Below are 27769 nucleotides of genomic sequence, written 5' to 3' on the forward strand. Positions count from 1 at the left end.
TTTCTATCATTTTCTTTGGTCATGCAATAATTTCGTCAATAAATAACTTGTCAATAAACAAATAAAAGAAGATCGCTGCTGAATTTTGATCTGTCAGTATTTTGTTGTGACGTGCTGACGTGCATACTGAACATCCCGAGTCTTTCTTGAGAACTCCAGCAGCATTTCAGGTGTGACTTGATCGGCGGAAATATGTAACACTGCATGCTTAGAAACTAAATAAAATCAAAAGAAAATCGGAAACTGAAAGTAACTAAGGAAACATCGAGGTATACCCCTTGCTGTTTTAGGGAGTGAGAACGATGATGGATCTGATTGGCGTTGACCAGAGGAACTTTGACTCGACGAAAACAGAACGCAGCCGTTTTCGAAATTTTCTCAGTTTTTCAAAATTTTCGATTTTTTTTCGTTTTCCGTTTTCTTTTTTTTTTTTTTTTTTTTTTTTCGTTTCGTTTCGTTTTGTTTCCAACCAATGCCAACTTCGATACACCAAACTAAGTGAAAATAAATTGGCGTATAGGAGGATACCTTCGGTCCGCCCACTGGATGGTTGACGCTATCGATAACGAAGAGGAGAAGTAAACGTGTATAAAAACAGTATAAAATTATTAGGCACGTAAGCAGAGGACGCAACAACACACCGAGCATTTACCTGATTTCGCGCTTTTATTGACACAACTGACTTGTGATGGTGTTACAACTTACTTCCCGCAGATCTTGCAAGGGTACTCTTGATCTGTCGAGTCGGGGTGACAGATCGACGTCGACGTCACTGAGAAGGAGGCGCTTGCGACGCCGTTCTTGCGCTGATGGTGGTCGGCGCCGGAGGGTGTCGGCGAATTGCGAGCGGCGGTGCCGCCGTGGATGCGTATGTGACCGTTCAGGGCCGCCCTTGAGTTGAAACTCTAATTTCGTGAAAGAACAATTAGAGCGTTTCGATTAGAGCTGAAGCGTGCGACCAGGCAGCGTTGCCAAGTCGTGCTCGTTTTACTGCGCAACCAATCTTTTTGAGATAAATTCAAACGGACAAGTGAAAACGTTCAAATTTTCAAAACTGGCCGTTTTTTCGGTATTCCGAGCTGCGCGACTTCGTCCTGATTTAACCCGCGTCGCGTTTTTCGCTGTCGCCGAGACCCCACAGTCGAGGCGCGAAAATGGACACCTCGTACACAGGGTGTTCGGGAGAGCGGCGGAAAGTTTTTAGCGGGGAGCGAGCGCATTCCCGTGCGCAGTCTCGTCGTTTTTGACATGTTGGACGAAGAGGGGGCAGATTGGAGGGGGAAAGTAAACGCAGTAAAAAGGCGAGGGCCCCGTTTCGAGAATGACGTTGGGTAATGGTGATTATGTCTATTTCGCAACTAGTGCTGAGCGTTGTAAAATTATCAATTATTTGTTTAAATTTAACGTCGCCCGTTTCCTCATCGTGAGGAACATTTTCGGTTTCGCGAGTTCTAATTTTGCCGTAACCGTCATGCACCATTCGAGGGGGTACGCAGTAGAGCGATCCCTACGACCGTTCGGACTTCCGGGGCTCGCGCCGTGTTGGAGGAAATTCCGTTGAAAATTGGGGGACAAATCGGAATCGAAGTATTTCAACACGCGAATTTGTCTGCGTAATTGGCGGCAATTACAATTGCTAATTAATTTCCGTTTTCCTGCGCGAGTGTGCGCATTAAGGATGTGTATTTTTCAATTCCGAAATCGGGAGGTATTTAAGTGGACCTCATTGCATCGCCTGAATCGTTCCGTATGAACACGTGGAAAGGCCGACATCTCGAAAAACGATGAAACTTTGTAGAACAGCGAATACGGTTTCGCAGGTTCAAAACGGCTTCGCCTGCCCCTCGTTAAACACTTTCCGTCACCCTACCGACACCCTGTACATTCGACTTCATTTCCATCGTTAACCCAATAAACAATCTTCTATTTGTTTACGTATGTTTCCTTCGAATTTATAAAGTGTTCCGCAATGCGTCGATGCGTGTACAGGGTCCGGTTAAAAGTTGGCTCTCACCACACATCCCGTCGCGGAAACTGACGTTCACGTGACGGATCGCGTTTATTATTATTATTATTTCTATTGTTGGCAATTAATGCATTACGCACTGGTGTCGGGAGTTTAATCGAAGCTCCCCTTAAAGGATGAGAGTAAAATAAATTATCCGACCCTGTCAGGGAATGGGCATCCTAACAGGTTTTATCGCGCCCTGAGACGCAACGGGAGCGTCATGACGAATAAGCAAGAAAATATATAAGTTTAACGGTAACTGTGAATGGGCGCTAGCACGCGCCCTTAAAATCCGAGCAGTGTTGGAGATAAAGGGCCGACTGACCGGAATCAACTCAAATTACCCCACCAGAACTCTATGCATTTAAGAAAAAAATATTACGTTCTCTGTGGAATTAATTTCGTCTCTGAACAAACGGCTTTTCGAACAGGTTTATCGACGGATGAAAATCTCGATAGTTGAACTTCCCTATACGATTTGCGGAACCTTGCGGAACGATGTGCAGGACTCCAGGATGTGGATGTTTAGCGTGGGAACTTCGCGAATGGTGACAGATACAGATTTGGCTAAATGGGGGGGGGGGGGGGGGGTTGTGCGTTTAAAAGGGATTAAAACTCGCCCCCGACCTTCGCTCCATCAGCTTCACGACGCGGACATATCTAAAAAAAAGCATTTTTGGTTTTCGGTTATTTCGAAAAAAAAAAATAAAAAAAAATGATATTTTTCCTCAGAGTTACGATAAGAGACGTACGAGGGCCAGAACCGCTTTCCCCCTCCAGGTTTTTTCTATAAATTATTGCGTGCAATACATCAACATGCACCAGGGATGTATTTGGGAAAAAATCGAACAGAATTGCCGAATGAATTGTCATGGAAAGTTCATAAAAATTGCAAATGGAAAGCGGTTTTGGTTTTCGTCCATTTTTTATCGTAAATCGGTAAAAAATGAAAAAGGAAATTGCACGTTTCGTTTGTTTCGTAATAGCTGAAAAACGAAAAGCGATTAAGGCAAGCCTGGATCTATCATCATTTAGCGGATCCCCATACCGCCCATCCTCATCTTGGACACACTGTACAGGACGCTTACAGGATGTAGAGCGAGGATCAGCCTTTTAGGTGGGAACTGTGGCGTGCGCTATTCGGACGGAAAACCGAGCCCCATTGGCAAAATTTACGGAAAATAGTAGTTCCAGAGGGTTTTTACATCAGAGAAAGGTACGTACCGCTGAACAGTCCGGATATTCGCAGAGGAAGCTCCTCATCGGCGACTCACTATCTGCGATCTAAACAAACTCAATGACTCCCCCCTTAATCGGCACATTACCCAACTTACTCCCAACAGTTTGACATCTGGATAGGGCTTATCCTCGACATCGGTGACGTTCTTATGGGTCCTCTTCGTCTGCCTCAATGCTTTCAGCCTTCCGTACTCGTCGGCGCACACCTTCTTCCACACATAGTAGAACTGAATGCACTGTTTCACTGATTTTGACTTGATCTGCAATATTAAGTTGAAGTTACAAGAGCAACTGGAGAGATCAATCACCGACTTCTTCAGATATCCGAACGAAGTCTTTGTCGCCTTTAAGAAGACATCGATGGAAGAGTTCCGTCTCAGCCGACGTCCACTTGTCGCTTTCGCTGTACGAGTAGGCGAGAAGAGGATGGTCGGCCGGTAGCTGAGGCGATGGTTGCATCAGCTTCAACATGGCTTCCTACCAAAATGAATGCTCGCGTTATCACCAAATCGAAACTGTACGATCTTTTCTCATCTATTTTGGTTGGAAACTTACGTGTATGCTTCCCCCGCACATGTGAAGAAGATGCATCGCGTACTCCTTATTCCTGCCCCCTCCAGGGATGGCGGCGCAACAAGCAAACTCCAAGTACATGTCCACTGTCACACAGGATAATACGACATCATTTGATCAATCACGACTTGTGAGATATTCACCTTCAGCATCAGTGCAATTGCTTATCCCCGGATCCCACAACAAGTCCTCATACACCGGCAAGGGACTCACTCTTTTGGGTACCGGCATGCAGCACGTGGGTACTGCACACTGATACTGTGGCCCGATGTTGATGTGAGGGGTCGAATCTGTTTCCGGAATCGGATCGTTCCATCCTGATCCATCGTCACCTAACAAAATATTAAATACACACTTATAGAAGGACAGTGAAACTACAAACGCACCACCACTGAACTTAATATTGGCGTACAAACCACTGCCGGGTCTTTGAGGATTCAAAATTGGTTGTGGGGTGTATCGGGAGGAACCCTGGGGCTTGCTTCTTGTGGTGCGCAATTTAGATTGATGGAATATGGGCAGTTGCAGGGGTTCGGTGCGTAGTTTCTTCCGCGGGTGTCTTATAGGGCTGCTGTTTGGAATTCTGAGATGGAAATTAGAGTCGTGAGGAACAACGTCTTCTACACTTGCAAATACCCGAGCTACTTTAAATAATAGAGTTGCGGTCGTAGGCCCGAGCCCGACGATAATCCAAAAGCGCTTGCGCGCTAGCGGTGACGTCAGGTATTTCTCTTTTTACTTGTAAATTGCGATAAATCGTGACAGTTGAGTTTAATGAGGTTCCAAAAGAGGCCCTTTGTATTTAGTACCGTTACTGCGCGTGTGCACGTGCACTCTGTAAGCCCCAAAAATGAGAAGTAATGAGCAAGAAAAGGATAGAACTCGTCCTGATGTCAGATTAACTAGCTATGAAGATTTTTTATGTATAACCGATCATTTTAGTTTGGCCAGTGGCGCACGTACGAGTACATGTAAATGGAATTTTTTCGAAAAAATTCCATTTACATGTACTCGTACGTGCGCCACTGGCCAAACTAAAATGATCGGTTATACATAAAACACGTTGTCATAGTTAATCGTTAAAAAGTGCAAAATGTCATCTCAATTATTTTTGGAAACATTAATATCTTTGAATTTTCTAAACGAATCTGTAACACCTCGTAATTTCATAACGGGGCACTTCCGGACTACGGTTTCAATAGTAAACCAACACTATTTTCGAAAACAGACCCCAACTCTGAAGTGTGTTCCACCAATTATGACTCACCCTGCATGATGAGTATTACACACGCTCGGTTCAACTACATTTAACTTAGAGTGAATGACGAGTCTCATTATATATTCATAAGCTGAGTGTATTTTTATGGCCCGTACGGCCGTGACCAAATAATTTTCCGCTTTCGGAACCAGCTCGAATTTACTTACGCCGTAGGACTGACAAAAATATCCCCACCACATCGACCGGTGACAATTTTAGCCCCTCCTGTGGACGGTACCGCCTTCGTCAACGTCAATTTCTGCACCTTCACCCTGCCGTCTTTCGTACCAATTTCCTGTCCTGCGGTGGTGACCAGTTGCGCGTTGGAGAGGACGAAATTTTTTGCGATTGAACCCGCCCCTCCGTTGGTGGTCTGAATCAGTTTTAATTCACCGTTGGCATCCACCAGCAAGCCGGTGAAGTTTCCAGAATTCAGCTCGATTAGTCCGTTATTGCTGAGCAGCCGTACCGGTACTCCGTTGAGTTGTATGCGTTTTTTGAGCACGAAGTCTTTGGGTTGGCTGGAGAGAAGAGGGTCGTCAGAATTTGGCAGCATCAGGGTGGCAGAGTTGCTGGGACCTACAGTAAAAGCGGCTGTCAAACTAACTGAAATTTTAACGTGCACGTAGGTAACATGTACCAGTCAGGTTAACCCGAATTCTCGATAAAATCACTCTCTTCTTATAACAAGATTACCTCCGTCGAATGCGGGCCACGACTGAGAAAATTGACATCTCAACAGTTTCACGATTATCATCGACGAATGATTATTATCTGCACTTGCGCGCTGTTACACTGCACGAGTGCAATTATCGAGCATTTACACTAGTGCAACACCAATTTGACTTACCCCATTGATTTGGTAACGCAGCTCCCGATGCAGATGTTTTCGGCGACGTCACGTAGGTGGCGTGTGGTGACGGTATCGAAGAGGCCACTCTTGGTGAAGGCTCCGGTGTTAACCCCAAAGAATCGTTCTCCGATTGTGACGGAGGTGTATTCGATAACGGATAAAGATTGTCCTCGTTGATGCTTTCTCCTGGCAGTATTTCTTGGATCGCCTCTTCGACGGCTGCAGAACTTGACATGGTGCTGGTGTAAAACGCCGCTGATAACGGAGAGGAAGCCTGAGGCGGCTCTTCCAGGCCCCGTTCCACCATTTGGCTGAAGTCGTCGCTGGGGGATACCAAAGGGACGTTCATATTTTGCCCAAAACATGGACTTTGTCCCTCGTGGCTGGCTGGTGGTGTTGGATAAGCGAATCCCGGGGAATCGTGTCTAATCATCGGACTTTGGAGGGGCGACTGCGCAGTAAGAGTGTGGGGAGACCGAGCGTAAGCTCCCGGAGAGTGCGTCCCATATCCGGGGGATTGAATTTCTAAGTTCTTTGAAGAATGATACGTGCTGAACTCTGCCAAACTCTCGGGTAAAGGTGAATTGAGCACTGCTTGCAACTCTTGATTCACCGGAGTCATTTGCTGTGAAATAGTCATTGGCTCTTCATGCAGGCTCGCTATATCATCCAAGCTCAACTCCCTCAAATCCTCGTCCCCTTCATTCTTCATGTCTAACTCTTTGATATCCAGCAAATTGTCGTCCTTTATTTCTAGGAGATTGTCGTCTAAACTCTCCGACTGGAATGGCATCTGCGACAACTGATTTGGATCTACTCCTTGCAGCATCATGGAGTTGTTGGAGAACACCTCCTCGTTCAATCCGGGCCCCACAAATTGCGGCTCATCCTGGTACATGTCCACGCTATCTAAGGAAAATGAGTCGGCCCGGTACTGTAGCAAGTGCGCAGACGCGGACTGGCCAGGATCGGACGTAGTACGTTTCACGGAGATCTTTTCTCGTTTCACGATCAAATCCGCGATCGCTTGAGCTTCTTGGTAAGACTTGGAGGACTTCAAGGCCTCCGCGTCGGAATGTCTACGGTGCTTATCGAGGATGAGCTGGGGCGGTGCCGGTACCACGAAGGACGAGTGCTTGTCCATGTCCACTTGGGTGGCCGACGAGGTGTGGCTCACTGGTTCGTGGGTGCTGGGAGACGAGTTTCGCTTGCTGATGATTTTCTCCTCGATGAGGGCTCGCACGCTACTGCTGGCCGTCTGCAGGGGCGGACCTGTTTGCTCTTTTTTGTCCGCCTTTTTATTGTCTGGGTCCTAGAAGAGAACGACAAGGTTGAAACGGCTGGTTTGCGAGACAGGCAGAATCGAATATATATATATATATATATATATGTGCAAATGTGCGAGTAGAAATGAGATTTTCGAATGTTGCTGTAATGACTTGCAGGTTGTAAAGAACTACATAAATATTGCCGACAAACACAATGATGGTGACTGCCGCAGGTCCACGGAAACTAGGGCTAAACTAGGACAGACAGTCCCATGTATGGCGACTGGCGGTAATCTGGGAACGTGGCCACGCTATTAGAGTTGTCATTTTGACGTGACGCGCAGCGCTTAACAAGTTGACATAATGTAAGTTTTTTTGATGCGGATTTATGGTCTTCATTTCGTACTTCGAAGGCACGTTCTGGACCGTCGCTACGACGCGCCAACGCATCGTTCGTTGACTTCTTTTCGAGTTGGCCGTCCAACTCTCTCGATTTAACCCCGGTGGATTTTTGTGTCTCGGGCCAAGCCCCAGCTTAAGAAGTGCCAGCGGAACGTGTGGATGACGGAGGTAATGAAACAATATTAAATTCGATTGCCATTGTTCTGCTTCCGGGAAGAATCCACACAAATGCCACCGTTACCGCCCAGAATGATCTCGACAAATGACAAATGTCCTGAACAATCCATTATTTCAACAAGCTCATTAATAATTATCGATCAATGTCAGCCGAACCAAAACGCAGCGGCAATGCGATGTTTCTCCCCAAAACGCGATTATCAATAAATAATATTAGCGGCTTTTATTAATTATTATTACGTCACAACAGCGCGCCCTTTGTTCCGCAATTAAAACGGTTCATTTCAGACTGCTCGACGTCATCGAACTGATTCGAACAATGGCCAAAGAGCCAATTCTCGCACAATGTATTGTATAATACGATAATAATATATCTTTTGTTTTTTTAATGAATAAATTAATAACGATGGAGTGTCTGGTGTTATCACGAGCACTATTCTACTGAAAATGAGCAATTTCGATGCTAAAATGCGTGAATAGTCACTTTCAACGGCACAAAAACTACGTCTAGGACCATGACTGTTACTCGCTGTTCACGTATTAAATGGATCTCCGTCTCTTTGGTAATTAGACTTTGACGTTTTTGACAGGTCTAAGGCCGGCGCGACGCATTTAAATTGTGAACAGGCTATAGTTAGTTACCTGGTCTAGTGGCACACTAGATTTGTCGTGTAATTTAGCGACCTAGAAAGTTTAGAAGAGTTAGAGGGGAAGAATATAAGGTTAAATCACGCAATACGAGGGAAAAATGGCATGTTTCAACGAAAAAGTACCTTCTTGAAGTATCCCCCATGGAGTCTCATGTGTCCGTTGAGTGCTGGAATATTCTTGAAGCGACGCTTGCACAGGTTACACTCCACAGGCTTCAAGATGGGCTGTTTGTCTTGAGACGTGGGGGATGGAGTCGAGGGGGTGGTAGTGGTGACTTTTCCCTGGGGGCTCGACGCCCCGGTGGAGATGGTTTTGATTTGCATGCACTGTTGCTGTTGCTAAGGCAAAAAGGCAAATGTTACTTGGGCGCAACTCCGAAACTGGAAAAAAAAGTCGCAAGTGACCACGTTGGGACTTGCGCACTCGACGGGTGCATCGACGGCCGTTTGCCTGTTTTTTTTTTTTGCTCGTATACGAGGCGTCCGGCAAGCCGTAACGACAACTTTTAGGGGTGGTAGGTCACGTGATTCTGAGCCGATTCAGCCGTACGTAGCTGCACACCGAGCGTTGCAGTTATGGCGACACTTTGAGTTTTAGGGGTTCTTCAACTTGACCGTGCCTTCCCGCAACCGTCGAAGGGCTGAAGGGCGACGAGGCTTCCGATCGTAAAATTTGCTAAACTTTTTCCGTTACGTACGGATGCGTTGTTTAAATTGTCCGAGCGCCAGGACAAAATGGCTCACTTGGAACTTCGCGAGCATGGTCCTCCGAGTTTGTGATAAAGAGAAGGGGCCAATTCAAATGTGGATTTCGTTTAGGCGCTTAGACGTATGTTTATTCAAATTCCATGAGAGCGTCCTTGGGCAATTCGGCCCTTCTAAAAATATCCTCACTAAACGTTTTGGAAACGAGATAAATTACCTTTTAAATGCCCGAAGAGTGTATTCGCCGAAACATTACGCGTTAAAAGTAAAATTTATTAAAAATGAAGGTATTTGCTAGGGAGGACGCGGATTTTAAGAAAATACGCGAGTTCTTGAAACGCCGGAGGATTCAAAAATCAAATATTTATTTCAATTTATTTCAAAAATTAATTTAAACGATAAAAACAATTCGTCCACGCACAATGAAATCGTTTAGTACGTTTTTGCGATTAAAACGTTTGTTGTTCTTTCATTTTCAATAATTGCGAAAAAGCACGGTTGAATTGACAAATACGAAAGACTCGACTATCGCAAAAACCGTAACGCTCGGTATATATATATATATATATATATATATATATATATATAGGTGTGTTTGGTTAAATCGACTCAAAACCGCGTATTTCGTCACTCCCTAAAATGATCGTAACGCCTTGTCGGACATCCTGTATAAGCCTGGGTTCAGTCTGGGTCGCCGCCCCGCCCTTTTCCCTCAATCTCAGATGGCCCAAGGAAGTTATTAATTCCGTTTTTGTTTATGTCAATTCACGTTCGAATTCAAGCAGATTTCTCCAGGTAGAAGGCCAATCTTAGGGTAAAGACATGGCGAGCGATCGCCCCTCGCTGGGCATCTCGACGTTCACCTCGCCAAGAATTGGACATCGCCGTTTATCGTTTGGTCATTTGTCTCGTTCCTTCCGAACGGACGCGGAGCAAAAATGTTGTCTGACTCAGACAGTGGTAGCAACCAGTCAGATATCCTGATATGGTGGCAGTCATTGATTGTGCTACGTTAAGCTTGCCCTGGTTCCTCAAAGAGCACCACGCATTCCGTTTTTCCATCCCAAATGGACGTTGGGTGCGTCCGTCGGAACCCACCTGTGGGGTACCGCTGATTAAACGCGGCGCGCACTGTTGCCGTACAGAGGCAATGGGGGGTTAAGAGGATCAATCACAGAGCAAGTTTCAAACCCATCGCCGCTGGAAAACAAAATGTTTTGTTCCTCGTTTTACGGTGAAATGAGGGGCGAAGCGCGATGCTCAGTGAACAATTTCAGTTGATGATTTTATTGCTTTGATTTACCATCGTGACGTGTTCACGATCATGAAGACGTATTTCGCGTTAAGCTAGCGCACATGTTAGTTCTTTCCTAAAGTAATTTTTTTTTTGTATTTTTCGACTGTCAAATTTCTTGTAATGTTCGCGTGACGAAGTTGTCGATACGAATAAACCACAGTAATTGGTGAAGTTTGTTGGTTAGTTTGCACCAAAAGGTTTTCCGAAACCGGTCCCAACGCAGCGCACCCAGTCCGCAATCGTCATGGCTGCCGCCTGGTGGATCACCGCCACCCAGTCGTCGGGAGGGATCAAGCATTTCTGGCCTCGAGCCGGCTCACTCGTTCGGCATCTCAACCCTCAGAACACGTTTGGTGCGTCCATCGGGCCGAACGGACGATGAAATTCCAAATCGAACAAGTTGCGATCCAAATTCGGAGCTCTGCGCAGTCGCTGGCGCATTTGACTTTCTGCGACGCGTCGCAAGAGACGTTTTACTTCAAAATCGCCTCTATTTTTCAATTATTCTTTGCGAGTGTCGATCCCGCGACGCCAATGATTTTTCTGTCGTTTCCGCGATATTTTCTAACAATAAACGCGCTCGGATTTCTCCCACGAAGAGCCATTAGCGCAACTTGGGAATTTCCGCTAAGAAATCATTCCTCTAAAATTAAAATACGTATGTGCCCAGGCTTTGTGCTCGGAAGGCTTAATCTGGTTCTGTGCCACGCCAATCGCTTGTTGGCTATTTCAGAGAAATTTTCAAACCCTCAAACTAGTAAGCGTCTTTACACGAGAGGACAATAGCTTAGTCCGTAGGTTTACATCGGACGAAACTCCCCAAACACTGAAATGCTCGCAGTGATTTTGAGTCTGGAAGAGCGAAGGCACTTGGACGGAAACCTCTTTGGAAATATCGGTAAATCTTGGGAGGAAGGCGCGCCACTGACTCCACCGAAATACTGCAGATTTCTTTGTAAAATCCGAGATTAATCAGTTAACGGCGCTCCCAAAAAGGGTGTGAAAACTGATATGAAAACTTGAGCGGTTTTGAGGCTCCGTTGTTCGCAAATTTCAGGCAATATCGAAAACTACGCACGTCGATGAATTTAGCCGTGAGGCGGTGAAAAGGGAGATTTTCGAGCTACGGGGCGCTAATGAAGTTCCATGTGTAATAATTAACTGGCTAAAGTAGCCCCCTTTGCCGAGGTCGGACAAAACTGCACGGATTTTTACCTGGCGGCCGCAGCAATTGCGGCAGCAGCTCTCACGGTTGTACTTGGTGTTCCAACAGAAATCCATCACAGCGGTGCACACAAGTTAACACATCTAAACCCGCGACACATCAGAGCCCTAAATCCCATAAAAGCCACTTGTCCCGAACTTAGGAGAGGGGCCCTAGGGCCTGTTACGTCAGGCGGTCCGGCGATAACCGGATTAGATAAGACGTCCCTCAACGTTTTTAAAGTGGCGATTTATAAGAAGCTCACCCTTATGTCCCCGACACACACGCATGGGAATATTTTGAAAATTATCAAGCCTCAATTGAGAAAAGTAAGTTCGGCGGACTTTCGAAGCTTACTTATTGACTAAAAAGTGCATCCAACTCGGGTCGTAAGGCCCTTTTTCCATGCGAACATTAAAAAATAATTACGCTCTTAAGCAAGCAGGGCAGCAAAAACGGGCCCGAAACTTTCTGAAGGATTTTTAATTCTGCTCGAAACTTTTCCCTTTTTAATTTCATTATGCAGCCAGCCAACACAGTTCCGCCTAATTAATTTTAAATTAATTTTAATAGGACTGTTAGCATTTTACGATTCCTGCTTTTACGTTCGAAACAACCGCCATAATAAGGGCAATTGGTTACAAATTAAGCACGAATTATTTGAAAAACTAAATGTGATTAATTAGTTTTTTTCCTTTTCTCCTTGTCCGAGGCCCGTTGAGACGCATCACATTAGAATAAACATCCGTGTGGGAATTCCGAGACCTTTGCCCCGCGTCCTAGATCTGACCGTTTCTTCCCCTTTTCAGTACCGCGAGTTAATGGGAGGAGTCCAAGAGTGGATCTTATCTCTATCTCTCTCTCTCTCTCTCTTTCATTTAATATTTCGTTTTTCTCTCTCTCTCTCTTTCTTTTTCCCTTTCTCTCCAGGCATATCCCGCACTTACACACGACTTACACAGAATGTTAATTGAGTATATGAACTTACTTCAACGAACGAATTTCCAACTGATTTTACCACAAAACGTTCCTACGAACGTCCGTCCGTAACGTCTTCGCCTGAGAACTAGGAGATGTTGAAATTTAATTGCTAATTTGGTTTTCCTTGGGTATTTGCGCTCGGAGATGCAATAATCCGACGAAACTTGGCACGCGGCCATTGTTTTATGACGCGAAACTCAAATATTGTCGTAGTTTTTTGGTCGCCGCTAGAGAGCGCCGCACGCAGGGTTCGGCCATACTGTAATTGGCCGTAATTTCTAGCGTTGCACGCCGGGCTGGCGCTAATGGGGCTATTGTGCGTTCAGTTCTGTCGGAAAAAGGCACTCTCCGAAAATGTCTACTCGCCTTGGAGACGGACGAGTGCGCAATCAGCCTGACTTGGGTAAAATTGACTTAATAACAACCATCCGAGTTGTCGATACCGATTCGATATCGTGACGGCGGCTCGAAATGGCCACCTCCGATCTTCGTACACGCATCTCTGGTCGTCTCGACGCTGATCGGCGAACTCTCCCGAACGCAACCGATGTGCGCCGCCGACGCATGCGTCACGTAGAAAAACGAACACTCCGTAAAACGGTTTTGTTTAAATAATTTTTGATGTGCGCGTCTCTTGCGCCAAAGCAAATACTTCATTGAAAAATTGAGCAAAATTAATTGTTAAAAATCAAGATAAAATTCGTAATTCGTCAGTCCTCCGCGGTACGTTTCTGTACACGTCCAGGCGGGGATCTAATTAGGTGATTGATGTCCTCCTCGGGGATCTCATTCCAGGCTAGCTGGGACTGCACGACATGGCGCCGCTGCGGTTTGCGGGGGATGAGGCGGATTATGCAACCTCCTACCTACGATATCCCACGCATCGGTGAGAGGTCTGGAAATCGAGGAGCCCAAGGTAGCACATTGAGTGCGTTCTGTTGAAAGAAGTCCGCAGGCACTCCAGCCACATGTGGTCGTGCGTCATTTAGCTGGAAAACTGGACTAACAAGAGTTTCCAGGTAAGGCACGAGATTGGGATTTCTTGGACGTCACGCTGCGTCTAGCGAAAAAGCAAAGGTGACGTAATACTGTATGCAATAGCACCCCAACAGTTTGATGGACATGTCTCTGTATTGTAAACTGAGGATCTCGTCTTTCACCCTGTCTTCTTCTCACTCTTGCCCGTCCATCATGCATACCCAAACGGAATCTATATTCGTCACTAAACACGATATTATCCCATTCCAGATTCTAATGGATCTGTTTTCTGCACCACTGCAGTCGATTTTGATGATGATTTAAAGCGAGGGGTTACCCAAGATAGGGACGGTAGTAAATCTGTCCAATTTTTTTTTTATCTGGCGATAAATGGTTCGAATTCCAACGGGCCTTCAATACCCGGCGGAACACTGACCCGCCAGCGTCAAGACGAGACCCATCTGGTTGGGTCACAATTCGATGGCGGCGCTCTTGGCGTTCTTGGACATCGGCCAATACCTCTCCTTCTGCCTGTTCGCTCTTCTTGGAACCATGCCTGACGTCTCGCTATACTTCCCTGAATGACCGAGCAGCCTCTCGTAGATCCACAATTCGACCTCTCTCGATTGATGAAAATTTCGCTGCGTTCTGCCTCTGGGCATATTTGACCATTCTAAAATAAGCACACTGTACCCCAATAAATGATATTTTGCAGTGATATTGTTGACATTTTACTACAATTTTTATAGTAAAAAAACCCTAAAATTTCTAATAACTCGTAAATACATTGACAAATTGGCTGAAAATTTAATCGTATTTTGTATTCCCATATGCAAACATGCACACTAAAAATTGTTTAAATAAAACCATTTTTACGGGGTGTTCTCTTTTCTACGTTACTCGGTATATTTCTGTTTTCCGTACGAGGGTCGATTGCTCTATTTCTCAGCTCTTCTTCATTTTCCACCGGAATTTTGCGCATTAGGGGTTTCAATTTACCCCCAAAAAATAATCCCACGGATTCGTGTCGGGTGACCAAGGAGGCCACGGTTGCTGCTCTTCCTTCTGAGCCACAGGTTTCCTCGCCGACGGGTTGGAGGATCAGGACCGCAACCACGGCCTCTTAGGCCGCCCGACGTGAATCCGCGAGATTACATGGATATAACATGCTATTTACATGACCAGCGAGGAAACGCATAGTTCCGTGTAACGGGTTGTTATGTAACTTCTAAGTTACGACCCAGCACCTAGTAAGTTGGGGTTGTGCAACAAATTATACAGGATTTAATAATTTAAGATAGCTACACCACTGACCATCCCAATTTTAAACTAAAAATGATTAAAATCTCGTTCACAAGTTCAGGAACGTTCCCGTTGAGATTTCAGCGACTTGGAGTTTAGTTCCGGTTCTCAACCTTCGTGCGTAGAAGTGGTACTTCTGGGTTGCCCGCGACTCCAAATAGTAGTTGTTGAGGTCAAGTTTCAAATCACAATTCTGCCAATCGATGCCATGTGTAGAGGTCGGCAAGGCTCTGCGATAGTGAAGGCTCTAACGCACGCTTCTGGTGATTGCTTCTTCGAAGCACAACTTCTGGATAATTTCCGTGCAAATTGGAGCAACTTTACTCTTGTTTCCGAAGTTGATATTTACGAGTCGCGTTTCCACAGTATGTTACTCCAGACTTCAAATACTCATTGGCCAGTTCACTGCTCAACCTTTTGTTCTGATATCGCGGACATTTGCTGTCCAAGTTCGACCATTACTCCAACTCTAGCGCAGTGTTGTTGGTACGCATTAGTTTTGGTTCCTACAGAACTTCACTCAAGATTGCAGGTTTTTATCTGATTAAATTAAGGCTCAAAGCGTGTTTTTTCTTTTATTTGAAGCGGCTCCGGGCGTTCTGCAGAGACCCTTTAACTCCTAGAACTTTTCAATTGAAATTGAACTAACTTGTATTTTAGCTTTGGTTCTTTATGCCTTTTCATGCTTTATGCCTTATATAAATTCGTACGTCCTCTTATAGACGGATGTATACATAAAAATATACATCTGGACTTTTTAATGCGCCATTGGCGGACGCCATATTCAGTTGAAAATTGCTAAAATGCAAACGTGGGAAAAACGTAAAAAACAGATTTTTCTGTTATGAATCGGTGACGTCTTTAAGTGTTGATGAATTAAAATAATGCACGAGTGGGCAGATTTCGCAGAGTGTCCCGGACGTCGGACGTCCCAATTTAGATTTGAGAAGTTGTTAAAGACTTCGAAATTTCAAAACCTGAAGTTCGTGTAATTGTAGGAAATCAGTGGCTTCCTCGGTTCGTAATCGTGACAATTTTGTGAAATCTCCGAACATCCAACACGCCACTGTTTCGCAAATTGAAATTGCCGTAATTGTTGAAAATCAGATCAAAAAAATCGTACTCATTTGGCATTATTTAGGGGCTCCATGAATTATTGTTAAATGTTAATTGTAATTAGTCGCTAAATAATAGAGCCGAGGGGCGCGTCCACAGTCGCTGTCGGGAGTGGGCCGGGGCGTCGGGCGACGCAGTCGAGCTGATCACAAATTTACCGATTATAGAAATGATTATTATTTATTAATCAAATTGTTCAGTTCTTCCTCTGAGGGTGTAGTTGCGAAACAATAAAATTTTTGAATGGGTTTATTTCAGGTTTAGTTTCTTCAGCAAATTTACCCCGCGCGACCCTAATATTTGTCGTAACCATCAGTGAAATCTAGAAAAAAAATCGGTTATAGATTACAGCACAAAGCGACTTAAAAATGATTTAAAAAATTTGGCTGAAACCTGGATACGAATCTTGAGCCGGTTGAAACTAAGCTGCGACATTCGTTACATTTTTCGCGATATACAAAAGTTTCGTCGAAAATAGCCAATTTCGATTTGGACGGGCCGACCAAGGTGTAATTGAGTCTTCAGACTTCATCGCGTCTCGAGATGTGCACTCTTCAAGGCTCATGGTGGTCGACTTCGGTACTGAGGACCTTTAATCAGCTTCTTCTACCCTAAACAGTGTTTATTAACATTTGTCACCGTTACAGTATCGCTTAAAACACATTCTCCTCTCCGACTCGGAGTTAGGGGCAACGATATTTTTAATTTTGAAGGTGATTGTCAGTGGTTGTCAGTGTCAGTGCTTGTCAGTGTCAGTACTTGTCAGTGTCAGTACTTGTCAGTGTCAGTGGCAAAAAGTTTATGGGGTAAGGACAAGCACTAATTAAAAAACCCCATCGTATTTTCTACATAGTCTACATGTTAAAAACGAAATGAAGAGGTATTTACGGAGCGTTCCTAGGTTTTCGTCATTAGCGCTATTTTTTATTTAGTGCTGGAATTCATTATTAAAACCCTGATAAATGATAATTGACGATGCTGACTCGGTTATCGGCAATAGCGCTATCTATCCAACCTAAATCGACACCGGCGTTTTTAATCCATTTTGAGGTTGGAAGTGTCTCATTCTCCATGAGGACCCTAATTTAATGAGTCGCCAGCGAGGAACTCAAGATTGAGGACTTCGAGCGCGACGAGAGGGAATTTACCATTGCGCATGTCCTTATGGACGCAGATTTTAGATTTTCAAGTGACTCTTTTAATTTCCTTATGGCGAAAAAATTAAAAGGTCTCGGTTCTTCCTTTCATTTTTTAATAAAAGACTCAGTTTTTAACTGGCTCTAACCCGGGTTAAAAATCCAGTTAGTTTGGTGGAATGTGTTCTTTTTTTGTCTGAACTTGAATTGAAATTTACCCCGTTTAATAAAACTATATCTCTCCGCAACGACTTTTCTGAAAAGGGACGACCGCTCGCAGGGGAAATCAACTATTCAAACCCGCCTCGGCCACCAGACTATGAACGAATGTTGATTTTAAATTTTCATTATTCAATTCAACAGCCCGAACTAACTCTCGTCGCTGCACGGCCAAAGTAAATGATAGAGCTATTAGCCAAGTTTCGAACTTTCTAGCTTTAGCTTTTAATTTAAAAACCGAATTTATCTTTCTGCATTTGGAAGTACTTACGGAGTTCGGGGACCAGGAGGTGGAAGAGGCGGCCGCCACGGTCTTTTCCCGGGACCTGGACTTGGATTTTTTGGGGGAGGGCCTCGAGGAAGACGGCGAAGACACCGCTTGGTTTTGCCGCTGGGTCTGCTCCATGATCTGGTGAATGAGATCGAGCTGTTGCTTCGTCAGGCCGTCGTTGCTCCCTCCGGTGTTCTGCATGGGAAGAAAATGAAAATCTACCTGTAGAAGTGATAATTTGAACGTCGCAGGTCGAGAGGGTAAACGTAGGGATCGCGTGGTGCGGTTCAAGTTGGTTCGGTAATGATAAGTTTCCCGCCGCACCGATAACGGACGCCGAGTTGGACAAGTACGGTTGCGGTCGAAAAAATGGCAGTGCTTTGAGGAGTTACCAAAAACGTGTGCGGACAGAACAACGGCAGAATTTCATTAATCTTGAATGAAATAGGCAAATAACAAATTTTCCCAATCTCAATATTTTGTCGCGAACCCTCTATCGGCGAGGACAGCTTCACATCGGCGACCCATGGAGATCACCGAGCCTTAACCTCTAGCAAAAGGAATGTTTTTCCAAGAATTTCCCACTACGACCCGAAGACCATCTTGATTTTTGGGCTTCTCCTCTGCTGCGGCATCTTCGACACCGGAGATTGTCGATGGGATCGAGATCCGGACTTTCGACTGGCCGATCTAACGCATTAATGTTTTTATCGTTTGAAACTTGTTCGTAAAGCCGGCTGTTGTGCCTCGGATCGTTATCCTGCAAAAAACCCCATCTTAGTGGCATTTCATATCGCGCATAAATTCCCTCAAAATGTCAACATAAATTCCGGCAGTCACGATGGTTTTTTTATCCAAAATGTAGGTCCTGCTCCATAATAGGAAAAACATGCCCACACCGTAATTTATCGAACCTCCGTGTTTAACGGTCTTAAGGGTGTAGTCAGGTTGATGGGCAGGTCCTGGGGGACGTCGGACATAAACTGGGCGTCCAGTATTACCAAATAAGGCGATCTTGCTGTCATCCGACCGAAGAATATTGCGCTGCCTTGCAGACGGCCAGTCCAAACGCGCCCTTGCGAACTCAAATCGTTTTTTTCTTTCGTGTTTTTTGTTGAACAGGGGCACGATTTTTTGCCAACAGATTGGAATGCCGAAGGCGTCGGCTCCTGGTTCTTGTTGAAATGCCTCCGGGCACCGTCTCCGTGGAGTTGAGAAGAAGAGGCGAACGGATTGGTTTTTGCAACTCGCATCGTAATCCCGTCCCCCATTGCGGCCGGTTTGCACCACGGGTTTCGGGTGCCAATTTCGCCGAGCAGCCCAAAAGGACTTCCGAGTAATTCGCGCCCGTTCCTCCAAATGAAATCCCGCTTTCCTGTGGAACAGTGCCCCATTCTTCCCGTCACATTTTCGAAAATATAAGTGCTTTTCCATGGTTGCGTGCGCAACCCGAGGACGAGGGTTGTTTACGACTAAAAAAAGCAAAACTCCTGCAAATCCCGAGAAACTTCGAAAACTGCCGTTACTTTGCCCGTTTAAGGTGGGGCGCCGCTCCGGTACACCACTGGCGTTCCGTTCATTCGTACTTCACCAAAACGGTTTGTCGCACCGACGTTCGAGATGAACGTTGACGAATTTGAACGTTTCGCTTTGGGAAAACCGCTTAAGCGCAAAACGTGCATTTCGCGCAACTTCACCGAGCCACTGCGATTGTTTCGGCCGCAATTGTGCGCGAGGCGCGCGCTCCGCGCAAGTTCCTAACGAAATTTGACACGCGACGACTCCCTAATCTCGCCGATTTGACAAATCGACCGCCGTCAATCGTTACGTACAGGGGGACGCGTAATTGCCGCGATGCGCCGATTTCGCACAAGCGGGAATGACGCGGTGGGACCTGTACCGTGCGGAAAAAAAATTAAATAAATAAAACCAATCACGTTCCAGTATTTTAAATTTAAATGGACGGTTCCGGACGGTACAAAGGATAATGGCGCCATTGAAAGCAGAAATATTTCATTTTAGCGGCAATTGAAATAAATTCGGAGTTTCAATTCGAACGTCAAAAATAAATCGTAATTAGAGAATTGCGTTTCGTGATTCGTTATTATGGTTCGAGCGAAATGTATATGTCGACGATAAAAATGACGTTGCAGTTGAATTTATTATTCATAATAAAATACAATAATAAATTTATTATTATTTCCCCTGGACCAAATTATTCTCCATTCGTGCATTGAGAGAGGAGCAATATATTGTTTTATGAACGGCGGAAAAATGCGGAAAATGATGTTGGTATTCGGTCATTATTACGAGGACCACCGGAAAAAAACCCGAGCAAAAACAGAGAGTGTGTTAAATGTTACAAATCGGAGACTCTTCGAGGATAATCTAACTAATGGTCCATTTTTCATGCTAAGTTTCAACGGGGGAAACAAATGTTTCGTCTGGCTACAACCGCGTTTATGTATTACTGCAAAAACTAGTAGCGTACTTATCTATATAATAAGCATATAAATTTCGGATTAGGTCCGCAACATTATTCATGTTAATCTTTTATTTAGCAACTAGACAACGCCGCGAAACCGCGAACGTCGGCGATTTATCATTTGTTTTTGTTCGACGCTGTTACCACGAAAGACGAGAACGCCACGGCGTGACGCCATTTTGGACGCAAGGACTCGGGAGTTTGGGCCGCGGACGAGGGCGCTGCGGAGCGCGAACGAGCTCGAGCCATAACCTCAAACGTGCCGAGTCAAACGTCAAAGTTGTCGCCGCGCGCGCTGTTGGGCCTTCAAACAAACAAACCAACAAACAAACAAACAAAGGAAAAAAAACAATATTGCCACGTCCGGTGGAACGCCGCCAAACGTGCAAATTTATATGGTTTAGCGATTCGGCGCAAACTTAAAGACGGCGACTGGTCCGTCCGCCACCTGCGCCTGCTTGGCGTGGCACGCGTAAACGTTCACGGTTTCAATGCAACTTCGGATTTCTGATACTTATGGCAACACTGTGCTGAGCTCACTTTTGCAGGTTCGGTGGACAACAGTTGCTGCAACTGACTCTTCCCCTCTTTGTAGTCCTTGACGGTGGGAGATCCCGTGGGTGGGGGGGCGTACTGGATGCAGCTGCTCCCGTGGGGCGAAGCCGCATCCCCCGCTGCCGCACCCTGCGCCGGGGACATGGTGGTGGAGCTGCTCGAGGTGGAGGGGGTCACGTGGTGGTTCTCCGTGTGCCTCCTTAGGGACCTGGCATCGCAATAACTTTTGCCGCAACCGTCCGCCTTACACTCGTACGGTTTCTTGTTGCGGTGGGTCAACATGTGACCGTTTCTAAACACAAATGAAATCTCAAATTTCTGTTATCGTACAATGATACTGTGCGTAAATAAGTACGTTCCCTGGCGGGTACCTTCTTAGATGAATTTACAGTCGAATTTAGGGAACGTCGATGGGCGAGGGTCTGGCATATACAGGGCGTGCCAAAGAGACGGGCGAAGCCGCAACTCGGTTATTTGTGAACGGATTTCGATGAATGAAAAACCAAATGGAATGACATTTTTGGGACTACCGACTAAGGTCAAAGTTGACTTTTTGAACTCAACTCCTGCTTCACGTGCCAAGTTTAGAATTTAAACTGGAACTCCGTGCTTCTTTAACATTAACTGGTTACACATAATTAAATTTTGAATTTTTCTTTATTTTCAAAAAATGTTAAAAAATATACAGAGTTCTATTTGAAATTCTGAAGCAGAAGAATTTGTGTTAAAAGTGATCAACTTCAGCGTTACTTAATCGCCTGAGAAACGTCGTTTCATTTGGTTTTCAGCTAATCAAAATCGGTTAATAAATAACCGAGTTATAGCTTCGCTCGTTTTTTTTCGAAACACCCTGTATTCGAACGCGGATTGCTAACAACTGTAAGTCGTTTCTGTTGACGCTTTCGTGCTGTTTGTGAATGCAGCCCTAAGTGCTCTAAACGATCTCCGATCGCGGTGTTAACTAGGCTTCGTTCCCTCAGTTCGACCGAAAGCGTGCAGGAAACTGAAACGTCGATGAGAGTATTGCGAAACCTAATCGAACTGAGGAAAGCGAGTGACGTAACATTAAATTCGACATTACATACGTCAAATTTAATATTACAATGTCGTGCTTTCTGTCCCGCGCGTTTTGCCCATAAGAAATCGTGCGGAAAACTGCCAACGAGGCGAAGTGCCAACGAGGTCGTTGCAAAACGTAAATAAAACCAGAACGACGAGTAACAGAATCGTGGTCTTAAATGGCATTATACGTCAAATTTAGTGTCAAAACTACTACGGTTTCTTCGCGTTACATCCCGCCTCTCGGAGGTGCCATTCCCCTTTCGAGTACCTCCCAATGGAACTCAAACCTCCTATATATTTTACAATTTCCTGTAAGCTTTGCCACATCTGAAACAGTGATACTTACAGATGATCTTGTCTTTTGAACGCTTTATTGCACACATTACAAATGTATTTCCTCTCGTCGCTGTGGGTGAGCTTGTGCTTGGCCAAAGCGGACGCGTTTCCGAACACTTTGGAGCAAACGGTGCACTGTTGAGGTCCCTGTCGATTCGGGGACGTTGGCTTAGTTTTAGGCCTCTTTCCTTTCGGGTCCGGTGACATTCTGCCGGGTTTTCCGTCATCCTTCGTCGTCGTCGAAACTGCAAAATGTAACGGGTCAATCGAATCATCCGATATTGCTCGCGCTCGCCGAGAATCCCCTCACGGCGTTACCGCATACATACAGGGTGTCTCGTTTAAAGCTGCGATTGGAGATAATTCGAAAACGGCGCGTCGCGCGAGAAGTAGTTGCCCGGTGAAGAGGGGGATGTGTCGCGAGGACGGTGACTTTTAGCCAAAACGTCATTTGAAGGTCACTTCAAGGACGTTTTTTTCTTCGAGTAATAACTCCGGATTTTTTCTTCAGGTCCTTGCGGACGTTCGCAAAATCAACATGTTTTACATAAATAATGTTTTTTTTGTTACGCGTTTTGCTGCCGAGTTATCCTCGATCGTTGTCCAGTTTTCGAGACAGTCGGAATTCTTGCATTTTTTTGTTTTAAGTTCTGCAGTGCGTGTTCTGTTTAAAACTAACTCTAATCAGAAAAAATATACAGGGTGGGCCACGAGTAACGCCTCGGAATTTCATGACGAAGCCGATAGATTTTTTTGACTGCTTCTTTTTCGAGGTGTATACAGACTAACTAGAGCTACATTTTAAAATTATTTTCGAAGTATACAGAGTGTCCCAAACACACGCAATTGATCAAAGTTGCATTTTTTTTAATGGGATCCCCTGTATATTATATAATTTTTGACCTCGACCATTAAAATAAAATTAAGTTGTGTTAAGGTTTATGGTATCTAACTCTAGCAGTTTTTGTCAAGATGCAAGATAACTGTCAACGCCCAATCTCCCGTCCCATATTTAAGTTTTTAAAACAAAATTTTAATAGGAAGCCATTAAGGGACCAAATTTCGTACTGAAAAAATACAAAAAGTCGACGAATTGCACAGGGCGTTCTAAAAAGCTAGATCGCCTGACCTTACCCCCATGGATTATTTTTTATGGGGGTATGTAAAAAATGAAGTTTATGAGATTCCTCCTACCACGACTGATGACGTGAAAATAAGAATTAGAAATGTTTTTACCTCTATTACGCCACAAATGATAGAAGATGTCAGAAAATCTTTTCAAAAAAGAATCAAAATATGCATAGAAGAAAGTGGTCATCATGTGGAACACCTGGTATAATTTTTTTTAATTATATTTAGTTTTCTGCTTTTTGTTAATATTGTTAAAATTGTAATATACAGATACACGCAAGTAAATAAATAAATTGCACGGACATCTTAGCAATTTCATGAGGCATGATGTTGAAATTGGGGATTTAGATATTTTTATAAAAACGTATGTTTTTTGTGAAAATTAGTAGAGCCAGGTATGGGGAATCCTAATGATATCCGACAGATAAGTAAATTTGGCATCTAACTGTAACACAACATACCGGGTGTCCCATTTAAATCAAAAAAGTTACTAACAGTTAAAAGTCGAACGAGTTTGGCACTATTTTTAGAACGCCCTGTGCAATTCGTCGACTTTTTGTATTTTTTCAGTACGAAATTTGGTCCCTTAATGGCTTCCTATTAAAATTTTGTTTGAAAAACTTAAATATGGGACGGGAGATTGGGCGTTGAGAATTATCTTGCATCTTGGCAGAAACTGAATTATTTCAAAAACTGCTGGAGTTAGATACCGTAAACCTTAACACAACATAATTTTATTTTAATGGTCGAGGTCAAAAATTATATAGTATACAGGGGATTCCATTTAAAAAAATGCAACTTTGATCAGTTAGGCGTGTTCGGGACACTCTGTATACTTCGAAAGAAATTTTAAAATGTAGCTTTAGTTAGTCTGTATACACCTCAAAAAAGAAACGGTAAAAAATCTCTTGGCTTCGTCATGAAATTCCGAGGCGTTACTCGTGGCCCACCCTGTAGATTTCTATAAAAAATCATTAAGTACTGTTTTTTTTTTTTTTCAAAAAGTGCCTGGTCGTTGACAGGTGCGGGAATTACGACACTAACGGATCGGGCCGATTGCTTATGCGATTTCTTGGGGAAATTTAAAAGGACCGCTTGCGGACAATTACTCTTTCCTTCCCTCCAACTTCCCGTCAGTCATTCGCGGAGTCGGTCGAAAGGTGGAGTAAAAGCTCCATGGAAGTACATAAGGAAGTTCAACATATTCAATATTTGTACGAGGGACCGCTTCGAAACTTTCTATCGTTGACTTCAGCATCAACAATAATTCGCGATGACGGAAAATAAGTTGTGTTTGCCCTAACTCCGGCGCTCCATTATGGCCATGGAAACGACGTCTGTCAATACCAATCGGGACCATTAAACGCAGCCTTAATTTTTGATGCATTATGCATTTTCCATGTCGGCTTTGAAATATTGCGTTCGGTCGGTTTTGATGCTTATTTTAATACTCCAGTCGAAATGATACGGGCGGGGCAAAAACGATTTAAAACGGCATTAAAGGTTTCGGTTGGTGAAAATGATAAGTCAGCTCCGCATCGGCCAAATCCTGAAGTTACATCTGAGCCACGGATTAAAATGATCGACAAACCTTTGAAATATTTCACTAATCAGTTAATCGCATTTTCGAAAAAACGTCGACGCGGCAATGAGCCACGCGATCAAGAGGACCCCGAACTGATGAGAGCCGCCGGAGACGAAACACGTGCAAAGTACGGCGGGACCCTTAACTAAAATGTTTTTTAATTCTCCTTCTCCACCACTTCACGATGATTCCTTTCGCCACCCGTTCTTCGTATTAGCGTCGGTTTCTTCGAGCGTTGTAGCTTACGATAACATGGCAGTAGATTCGCTCCCGGTGGGGGTGATTTTTATAACTGTGCTGTGGCTGAAAATTCTCGATAAAAGTTCATGGATATGGAAAAGGACGTCGGGAAACTGGAGGAAAGCACTGCGCTATGGCTCTGGTTTATCTGCCCGAGCCCTGCGAGCGCTAGAGCGTTATTGGTAAGTATTTCAGCGTTTTAATTCGCTCTTAAATTTGTACAGGTAATTTTATCGGTACGTGAAGTGCCTCTTAGAAACTCTAAAAAGTACTTTATGACGGTGTTAAAGTCGCATGCGTTCCAGCAGTTGTCCAACGATTAAATAGTTATTTATGTTTAATAATTGTTAATATAAGAGTGTAAATTTTCAGAATCGCAGTCAAGCGCGAGCTAACAGCTCAAATGGCACTTTTGTCGTTTATTTAGAGGTGTCGAAGGCTTCTGACCCGTTTACATTTCTTACATTATGGCCATCGTGTCCAGCACAATCGGTATATAATTTTTCCATCCGAAATTCGGCTTTAGGAGCTCGTACAATACAATTAAGTCGGTATGGCCGTTTAGAGCTAAGCGGCAAATACCTGGACAATTTAGAGATCAGTTTTGTTCCGTGCATAATGACCACAATCGGTTAACAATTGAATAATAATAAAAATGTTAATAGCGAAATTAATATCTTCTAGGTAGTAAGCGTTTCACGTGGCCGCCGTCAACTTCGATGCGTTTACGTGCAAAACTGCCCGATTTCGTGCAGAAGTCCTCAGTTTCTTGATAAGTTAGCCGCATTAACACCTTTGGCCCGTTGGCGATCGTTGATTTTTCCATTGTAAACAATTGATTACGTGTAGCTCCGAGCCTAAAAATACAACGGATTAAAATCCGGGCTTCGAGGAGGCAACGAAAGCGGGCCGCCCCATCCTAACCGTAGCTGTGAACGGCGCTCATTAAGGTAATTTCTCTCTTGGACAGATGTGTGGTTGCGCTCCGTCCTGCATAAAATCCGCACATTCTAAGGCGCGTCATGGAAAAACCGTCATTTTGTAGGAAACTCAAGTAGAAGTTGTCATTAACGTTAGCTGGTAATTCGCAGCGATCCATTACGTGCCGTTCGGTAACCGAACTTGGATTTTCGGTATCCCGAACGTATATATTTTGGAAGTTGAAGATGGTGTGTCGGTTAAAAGTGGCTTAATCGCTAAAAAGAACATCTAAAAAAAATAAGAAGTCCTTATCTTCTTGGTTCCGGAAGAAATGTGATAATTCCGTGGAAGATCGACTGATAGCAAATTCTGTACAGGTGTAAAATGATATGGATAGAGACCTCTGCCATGAAATATTCGAACTATCGATGATTCGCTTACTCCAGTTTCTGCCTTCGATCGCCCAGAGCTTATTTTTGGGTTCTCTGCTGCTAGAACCAACACCGCTTCCTCTTGTTCTGGAGTACCAACTTTCAGCCTGCCAGTAGTACCTCGCTCGGATTGCTGTGGTCCAGTTTCATCCGACCGTTCATAAATACCTTTAAATAGCGTCCGGTTGGGCTGCCCTCCATTTGGACAAATTTCAAAATACTTGCGACAAGCTTTCCGCCCATTGAATTTTGCTCCGGCATAACAACGCACCGTATCTCGCATCTCTGCATTTCAAAACAGCCCATGTCTCGGCATAATGCACAACACGTATTACGCAGAAAAATTGAAATTTTAATCAATTTCAAAGGAAAAATTGATAGCGACCTTAACAAGCCGCTGCTCTATCACTGACAAATCGACATCCATTTTTAAAAATGGCGCCCATCCGAACGGAACAAACGCCTATTTACTTCGTTCGACTTCGCCAGCTCTCGACTCTACTCGAGAGTGCACACGTACGAACGTTCGTGAGGCATTGAGCTAGAATATATTTCGAAAACGGTGAAATCTCGTGGTTGCTCACGGGTGTGCCCTTTTCACCTAGAATGTCAAATAGGACAATGCGTTTCATTAGTGGGACTACTGGAGCTGCGTAGAAAAAAAAGGGCTCTTTTAACCACCCGGGACGGTTTCAAGCGGCGCCCTCTATTAGCTGCAATGGAGCCGACAGCACTGCTGTCGTTGCCACATCCGAAAACGCTCGTATGACGTATGTAAAACGCCGTATTCAGTGTATCCCGTGGGGACGTTCCGTATCTTCTGCATTTCTCATTAACTCGAAAATCTCAGCGGATCATCATTAATTTGTTCGTTCAAGCACTCCGATTTAATAATCAGAAATTACAGTCTTGTCCTTGTGACGCGCTTTTGTGAAGCTCTCGAAATGCTACACCGTACTTGCTGTTCCACCGCCATTTTTATTTTGGACACGTTGTACAGGGTGTCTCAAGTGAAGGGGCCACTATGGGGATCTCGGGAGCCGTCAGAGATGCGAGGACATTTATATTGCGGCAAAGTTGCGTGTTTTTAAGCTGTTTACGTCGCTTAAAACTGCGAGAAATTGCGACGAGCCCCGATGATATGCGAAGAAAACCGAAGCTCTGATATTCGGGTTTTGCCCCCTTTCGATGGTATTCTCGCGAATATCGCAAAGCGAATGGGGCACTATTGGGGCTTAGGTGGTGTGGAACGAAACGTGCCACACAAACACTGAATTATAACGGCCGATTTGGCAAAATAATTGTTTATCTATTTCCACTTATCATTTTTATCTTGAAAGTTCGTTGCAGCCAATGGAAAATGAAGTTTTCGAATTTAGGAAAGCG

The 27769-nt window shown here is 44.5% G+C and overlaps 1 protein-coding gene across 8 annotated transcripts in view; it reads right to left on the reverse strand.

Moving 5' to 3' along the window:
- The window catches only part of LOC136343772 (zinc finger protein 541), a 217966-nt gene that overhangs the window by 12403 nt on the left and 177794 nt on the right, over positions 1 to 27769 (reverse strand). For 6 of the 8 annotated variants that reach the window (XM_066290745.1, XM_066290727.1, XM_066290737.1 and 3 more), the window contains 14 exons: positions 22086 to 22320; positions 20663 to 20969; positions 17638 to 17832; positions 8552 to 8767; positions 8421 to 8462; positions 5929 to 7243; positions 5246 to 5657; positions 4207 to 4403; positions 3964 to 4152; positions 3803 to 3906; positions 3560 to 3724; positions 3343 to 3507; positions 3233 to 3292; positions 706 to 905 (listed from right to left, as the gene is read on the reverse strand). In XM_066290745.1, coding sequence (XP_066146842.1) covers positions 706 to 905; positions 3233 to 3292; positions 3343 to 3507; positions 3560 to 3724; positions 3803 to 3906; positions 3964 to 4152; positions 4207 to 4403; positions 5246 to 5657; positions 5929 to 7243; positions 8421 to 8462; positions 8552 to 8767; positions 17638 to 17832; positions 20663 to 20969; positions 22086 to 22320 — 3802 coding nt within the window. Of the gene's footprint in view, positions 1 to 652; positions 906 to 3232; positions 3293 to 3342; positions 3508 to 3559; positions 3725 to 3802; positions 3907 to 3963; positions 4153 to 4206; positions 4404 to 5245; positions 5658 to 5928; positions 7244 to 8420; positions 8463 to 8551; positions 8768 to 17637; positions 17833 to 20662; positions 20970 to 22085; positions 22321 to 27769 lie in introns of all 8 variants that reach the window. The other 2 variants (XM_066290752.1, XM_066290719.1) reach the window with 2 other exon arrangements.

Source organism: Euwallacea fornicatus, chromosome 1 (genome assembly GCF_040115645.1).
Source record: "Euwallacea fornicatus isolate EFF26 chromosome 1, ASM4011564v1, whole genome shotgun sequence".
NCBI lineage: Eukaryota > Metazoa > Arthropoda > Insecta > Coleoptera > Curculionidae > Euwallacea > Euwallacea fornicatus.